At 41.9% G+C, this 7,249-nt stretch overlaps 1 protein-coding gene across 3 annotated transcripts; it reads right to left on the minus strand.

Annotated features, from left to right (window-relative positions):
- Positions 1-1,077: 1,077 nt before the first annotated feature.
- Positions 1,078-6,534, minus strand: LOC125513462 (SH2 domain-containing protein A). 3 transcript variants are annotated; one of them, XM_048678601.2, is made up of 12 exons: positions 6,265-6,534; positions 4,866-5,057; positions 4,428-4,628; positions 4,259-4,348; positions 3,938-4,015; positions 3,686-3,853; positions 2,791-3,117; positions 2,435-2,700; positions 2,171-2,333; positions 1,668-2,014; positions 1,504-1,569; positions 1,078-1,413 (listed from the first exon to the last, which is right to left on the minus strand). In XM_048678601.2, exons 1-12 carry the CDS (start codon positions 6,451-6,453, stop codon positions 1,380-1,382), a joined length of 2,121 nt encoding a protein of 706 aa, XP_048534558.1. In that variant the 5' UTR covers positions 6,454-6,534; the 3' UTR covers positions 1,078-1,379. The 3 variants fall into 3 exon arrangements, with proteins under 3 accessions (XP_048534558.1, XP_048534549.1, XP_048534541.1); XM_048678592.2 differs by having other exon boundaries at positions 2,435-2,709; XM_048678584.2 differs by having other exon boundaries at positions 2,435-2,727.
- Positions 6,535-7,249: the final 715 nt, after the last annotated feature.

Raw genomic sequence — 7,249 nt, forward strand, 5'->3', positions numbered from 1 at the left:
CCCTAATATGGCACTCTATGGGAGGGGGAACCTTCATCTTTAACCTCTTCATCAACCCTTACCGCTCCCATGGCAATGCGGGAGTAGTACCTTCGAGGTTGAGGGTTTGTGGTAGTAGCTATGTGGCATGTATCTCTTTTTCTTGATCATAAGAATTGCGACCATAATTGTGATCTAGGGAATTGATGATTGGTTGAATTATATAATGTACCTCTTGTGATGAGTACCTCTATGGACTAAATCTTGTTCATGTTATATTGAACTTTAGGAGTTAACGAAACTGCATGATACATATCTAGTATAATTTCTGGAGACACATGTGGCACATTGGGGTAACTCGATAGATTAAGATTAGAACGATAAGGATCATATGGTGTTGTTGTAGTATAATTTCTGTGGTTGCTTGTGCTGATATTGGAGTGGCTTAGTATATTAAGATTAGGAAGACAACTTTGAGGTTGTTAGCACTCTGCACACCTGACAGATCTCATCCAGGTTTGATCCAATGAGGGACTTTGTGATGGTGTATCATGTATTTTAATGAATTTTTCATGTTGAGAATTGACACTAGTGAACCTATGAACCATATGCCTTGTTTCCAACCATTGCAAACCTCGTTTCAATCATGTTTTCATCTTGTTTGATAAAATGTCAATGGCTTTAACTACCATTTTTTTATTTTAATCTTTAGCCGTTTGTAGTGATGGCTGTCTGCTCAATTCAAGTACCCCCCTATTCAAATTAATTGCCGCAGCTTTAGTACAACTTCAGTACTAAAGCATAAAGTTGTACCATAGTTGCATCAATTAATTTAGATCAGAAGGATTAACTTGCAAATCCAGTCAAGTCCAGTATAGTTGTCATGGAATTTGTTTATTTTAACAAGTTGGTTTCAGGGTGTACTCTTGGCATCTGTACGCAACAAATTAGTTGAACCCTATGTTTTACCAGCACGTAATCTTTACGTCGACCATGCGCATGTGCCTTGCAAACAGCTTAATTTAGAACATTTCCGCTGCCCCACGGAGCATTTTTCTACTTTTATCAATAAGAAACTTCGAAATGGGGAAACTAGAATGGGATGTGCAAGAAACTACTTGCAAAAAGGAAAATCTGCATTCCAAAATTTCAGTTTATATACACGAACTGAACAAACTGGACCGTCTGGTTTGACTAGCGTAATGTCTAATTGTACACTAGGGTCATCTATTTCTGCTAAGTAAATCGCTTGGTTTACAAAATTATACAGGGCAACAGCCTATCAGAAAATCGACTAACTACTCCCATGGCTGCCTTTGGGAAGCATGCCATGAACTCTTCATCTTCTCTGGCTTGTGATGAACTTCAGTTTGCTGCATTGCCTCTTATAGCACACTGCATTAATATTTCATGGCAGTCGGTAGGCGATCAACCCTGCATTCAAGTTGAGCCAGAATGAGAATGGTGATAGCTTCAACTATTTATTCAGAAAGGGTTCGCTGAATGGAGGTTCAGTGTGCTTGCCTGCCTAACTGGAGTAGTTCAGGCTCCTGCAGCAGCAAATCTTGTAGACTCCCAGCCCTAGCATCGCTGCATCCAGCAGAAAAAAAATGGATTTCACTTTCAGTAACCGAACTTGAGTATGGGATAAAAAGTATCACCAAACGAGGTCGCTGATAGGAGCGCACCTGACATCCAGGGAGAGAAGTCTGTGGTGAATTGAGTTATCGGAGCCAACATAGGTGACAACGAGGCTTCCAGCATCTGGATGTGGCCAGCTTCGTGTGGTAGGGAATCTGAGAACGAATGTTCCCGGCTTCTTGAGCAGTTCCCTGGAGCTTCTTAGCGCATTCTCGGCTTCCTCTGTTGTAATCAATCCCTCTATCCACGCAGGTGCAGTGCAACCCCATAGGCTGTTGATTTTATCTTTCGACAGAGAAACGGCCACTGGGTATAGCCAATACCATAGCCTATCAAATTCGTTCCTTCCAAGATCAGCCCCACAGCCAGCAATTCCTTTTAAAACCTCCAGATCCTATAATAAATAGTATGTGTTATGGAATCAAACATCTATTCTTGTGCTACTCACAAATAATTGACAACAGAACCCTCCTACTGAGTTAATGTATACCCCTCTCAAAAAATGAGGGGTAAAGGTGTTGAGACCTCATACAGAAGTAAGTGGATCTACCTGTTCTGACAAACCTCTGTTCGTAGAATGCGCGATGTCCATAAATTTTGACATGATTTCAGGAACTGCAGATGACCAAAGAGCACGCTCCTTGTTCTTTGAGATTATGCTCCAAGTTACAGCACCCTCTTCAAGCAATTGCTTTGAAATTAATATTTGGTTTCTTTAGAGAAAAATGCAAATGCATGTTATTGTTAGTGATAAAGAGGGAGAGGAACCTCCTTATCTTATAAAATACATAAAACAAAAAAAATATAAGACTACCTGTGATGGGAGCATCCACTATACAAAGAGACCTCATTTGCAAGTGTGATCAAATCGTCCACATTGATGGAAGAAGCTGCACTTTTAAGAAATGTTGACCGCTCATACGTTCCTTCTAGACAATATCTGAAGATCATAGCATCTGAAAGAGTTTCAGCTTCATCCTTATCTGATCCACTCCAAGAACTTCTCGCATCAATGCTGTCGGAGTCTGACATCGTAGATTCAGTTCTGACACTTTGTGCTTCCACTACCATCTTTCTAGCCTGCTTACTCTGCAAACAAACCATTAACTACGAAATTCAAGTGAAATTAAGCACAATTTCAGAAGTACCACAATCTAGCAGATTGACTACCTGGGATACCATTTTGTGAGTCTCTGTTCCATCGCCTTCTACCTTGAGAAACTTGGATGGATGCAAACACGCCACTGAACTTTGATCATGAGACAGTGAGCAAGAATTTGCTTTGCCATCACGATCAAGACCTTGTCCATTGTTAAACAAATGAATTTCATCGACTGTTGCAGAACTTGTCCGCTTTGCAGCACTCAATGGACGGCTGGGGCGGCCTCGGGATATACAGCGAATTGGCTTGGAAGATGCCTCCAGAAAAGGATATTTGCGTGTGTGAAGTGTTGAGAAATAAACGCGGAACAGCTTATTGTCACATTTAGAAGAGAGCTGCAACAATTGGATCAAATGTCATGAACGAAGATCAACCAAGCAAAATCATAGCATAAAATCCAGTTAAAAAAATCATAAAATCGTATATGTAGGTTCATTGAGACAAACATGGTACTTCTGACAGTATAAGCCTTCACTTGTACATACTATATAGCACCTGCGCAAATCCAGGGCCATACTGGGCCACAACGAAAGCTTCTATAGACATTTCAGCCTTTTCTTTCTTTTTGGCAGATATGTATTTCAGATTCAAGTTGCCAAACATTTTGTTACACCTTTAACTCAAGTGAATTTAATGAACAAAATATTCAAGGCACATGGCATAAATAGCAACCTTTTTTTTTCCTTCCTGCTGGAAAACTGGGGGGGGGGGGGGGGGGGTGCAAAACAAGATGCTATTGTAAAGCGTTTAACTAAGATGGAGCATTGTGTAGCAGTCTGCTTCAGGATCACAATGGCTGCAGTGTTACAGATACGGCCTCATACCACTATGTTGCTGCTACAGAGCAATAACCAAACTGAAGCAATCAATATTTGTAGGAATTCAGCATATGGAGAAACCCACCTGAGATATCTTGAGCTTAAATAGTGCACGCCCACGAAGAATTGGAAGAGGCCTGCTTTCAGCTGGGTATTCAAGTCCTTCGCAAGCAATCAGTAGGGGAGGTTCTGCATCATCCCTTGATTTCTCGACTAATGCTCCATTGTCAGCATAGACAAGTGAAGCAACAATCTAGAAGACGATTCATTTCTTAAGTCAGCAAACAAACAAGTAGCACACTTGCTAAAATGTACCAAAAAGAAGATAATCAAAAACCTGTGTATCCTTGTTCATATGTTCACCAAAAGCGTTCGTTAGTACTACTTCCAACATGAAGTTCCTCCGACAAGAAGCCTACAGAAACCAATTTCGACCATTAAAACAACAGTCAGGGTTATTTAGAATATTATGTGATTTGTACATAGAATAAACATAGCTCAGCATTATCTTCTGCAACTCACTGCAGCTCTCAGGTTATCTTTCACATTTTTACAGGTTAAACATAATAGAAATGCAGAAACATTTCTTGCTGTGCGTAAAATAGTTGAAATAAAGATAGGATAAATAGTTTGTGCCAGGAGACGGAATTTGGTCTACCTTCCCACCGACAATGCACCAAATGCCATCATCGCCTTCCTCAATTCCGTCGCAGCACGAGTAGTCAATAGATAGCTTAGACGGTGGATTCTGCAAAAAATAATTGTAAGTTTTCACCTTTACAGAAGAAGAAAAAAATAATGTCTTACTATTAGCTAAGCTGCATCACCTCTGTGTATTGCTCCTGTATGGCTCCTAGCATAGATAGCACTTGGACATTGTAGACATAGCCGTCGACCTTGCCATTGTTTCCAAGTAAGCAAACTTGGTATGCATCATCTTGATTGTCTAGCTGGCTAGATAGTGAACAAAGATGAGCCTCGGCAACTAGATCGCCATCAATGTGAAGGCGCATAACATTTTCAGTAACCTGACATGGGGGCACAGTTTTGCAAAACATATTAAATAAAGCAATGGTTGTAAACGTAAAGGAAGATTGCCATTTGGAGCCTGTCAGTGTGTTGCACATAAGTGAAAAACAAGTATATGCAGGAGAAAAATAGGAAGTGTGGAAAAACATTAAATGGATACTTCTGCTGACTCAACCAATCCAAGGATATTCAGCAACACAAAAGGCATGTTACAGACATTCATGCTTGCAGCATACCTCGCATCCAATGTGTATCCAGTGCTCAAGAGGGCATTCATTTACAGCCGATATATAGGTCGTGTCAGTCCATGGAGAGGAATTAGAGGAACTAGGAGCTTGCTTGTGCAAACTCAGCAATGGGAAGAGAAGCAGCTTATTTCCTTCACTTAAAGCAAGAAATGGCAACTTATTGCCATCTCCTGCAGTTATCTGCAAAAAATTGAGAATTCCCATCAGTTCAATACAAATCTTGGGAGAAGTACACATGGAAACCTAGAATTGCAGTTTAGTTCTTATCGCCGAACAAAAAAAAAAATCTTCTTACACCCATCCAAAAAAGAGATGTGACGAGAACAGAGTATCGCTCCGTTGGCAAGGCGTGCAAGTGCACAACCAGCCCGCCCAAGTTTGAGTCTCGGACTCCCCGAGGTGCTCAGGGTTATTTCTAATATTAAAATGTGCCGCCAAGGGCTAGTCCTGACTTGTCTCGATTAAAAAGAGATGTAGAACCCATTCCTAATGGCCCAATGAAGATTTTGCATACTGCTCAGTGTGCGACATAACGGGGGCCAACCTCTCACACAGATCGACCAATGAATCCGTATAATTGAAATGCACCAACGACCTACCAATTGCAGGCTGCAGCATCCACAGCACAACCATAAGCACGCGTCACAGCAGACCGATAAACTCCCCTCCCTAAGGTATAATTTGCTCCTCGTGCGCAATCACAAAATCAAATTTCTATCAGTTCAATACAAGTCTTGGCAGGCTACACATGGAAACCTAGGATTGCATTTCAGGTCTAATCGCCGAACAAAAAACATTCTTATTGCACCCATCCTAAATAAATTACTACGAAACTTCCCGCGCTAAAAAAGAGATGTCCATCCTAAATAAATTACTACGAAACTTCCCGCGGTAAAAAAGAGATGTGATAACCGTTGGTAAGGCGTGCGAGTGCGCGATCAGCCCGCCCATGTTTGAGCCCTGGAGTCCGGGAGGTGCTCAGGGTTGTTTCTTTTACTAAAATATATGCTGCCAAGGGCCAGTCCTGGCTAGTCTCTCGATTAAAAAGAGATGTATAGCAGCACCCATTCTTAATGGTCCTATCAAGATTTTTGCCATACTGCTCAGTGTGCCACAGGATGGGCCTGTGAACCCATCACATGGACCGACTGATGAATCCTAGTATAATGTAAATGCACCAACCACCTACCAATTGCAGGATGTAGTATCCACGGGACAACCATAAGCACGCGTTACAGCAGACCGAGAAACTCCCCTCCCCCAAAAAAGACAGAATCCGCTCTTCGCGCGCACTCACAAGTCAGAAAATCAAAATTCCTACAGCAACGTAACGCCTAACGATCTCCTAAAACTGGGGAACAACCAAATGACTCGAATCTAGTCGAACCTGGTGAAGGATAACCGGGGAAGGCCTCGCGGAGCCGGAGAGGTAGAGCCAGAAGCAGACGGCGAATCCTCCCCCCGCGCCCTCGCCTCCTTCTCCCCCGCCTCGGGCCTTACCCAGGTCCAGCTCGACCCGCACGTCGCGGAGGCCGAGGTAGCCCTCGATTCCACCGGGTTCTGCCGGCGCCGCCATCCCGGGACCGCCGCACCGTAGTTCGGCGGAGGCAAGGGTTTTATTGGTCCCGCTTCCGCTACGAAATGGTTAACGGTATGTTCGGTGACGGCCGGGGGAGTGGGATACTGCTATCTGAAGCCGTTGGATATGAAAACTTGGGTTGCTCCTTGCCGTCAGATGCCAAGCGTTGATTCCACGTTTTTTTCATCTCGAAGGCTCTAGATTAGAAACGGAAAACGTAGGATTGAGATGTCTTATCATCATCTAATTCACTATGCTTCTTGATTTTGAAGCCCTCCCATCCATTCAGTTGAGATTTTTAATTTGAATTTGGTTCATGATTTTTATCGGGTCAACTATTTCTTAAAGGCTTCTCTCTTTCATTTGAGGTGCTTAATATTAGATTTGATTCATGATTTTGACTCTATCAACAATTAATCAACAGGAACGAGCCTGTAAAAACATATCAGTTCCATGAACCCACTAGAAAACACATGATTTATCATAGCATCTTTTTTTTTCGAATCATCTAATTCACCGTGTTTCCTAATTTTGGAGCCCACCCATTTAAAATGAGGTGTTCAATTTTAAATTTGATTCATGATCTTAACTAGATCAGCTATTTCTTAACGAGCTCTCTCATTTAGTTGAGATATTAAGTTTAGATTTGATCATGATTTTGACTAGATCGACGATCTCATAAATTAATCAGCAACAACCACTTTGTAAAACACATTAGTATTGTGCACCCTCTCATCATCTAAAGAAACATACTAGTCTTCATAACATCTATTTTTCTCGGAATCATATTACA

This window comes from Triticum urartu, chromosome 1A, assembly GCF_056163025.1.
Source record: "Triticum urartu cultivar PI428250 chromosome 1A, HENAU_Tu73, whole genome shotgun sequence".
NCBI classification, from domain to species: Eukaryota; Viridiplantae; Streptophyta; class Magnoliopsida; order Poales; family Poaceae; genus Triticum; species Triticum urartu.

Coding starts and splice junctions, on each gene's coding strand:
- LOC125513462 (XM_048678584.2), bottom strand. CDS start 6,453: ATGGCGGCGCCGGCAGAACCCGGTGGAATCGAGGGCTACCTCGGCCTC. Junction 2,334..2,434: donor AGTGGATGCTCCCATCACAG/GTAGTCTTATAT, acceptor TTTTCTCTAAAG/AAACCAAATATTAATTTCAA. Junction 1,570..1,667: donor CTTCTCTCCCTGGATGTCAG/GTGCGCTCCTAT, acceptor TGCTGGATGCAG/CGATGCTAGGGCTGGGAGTC.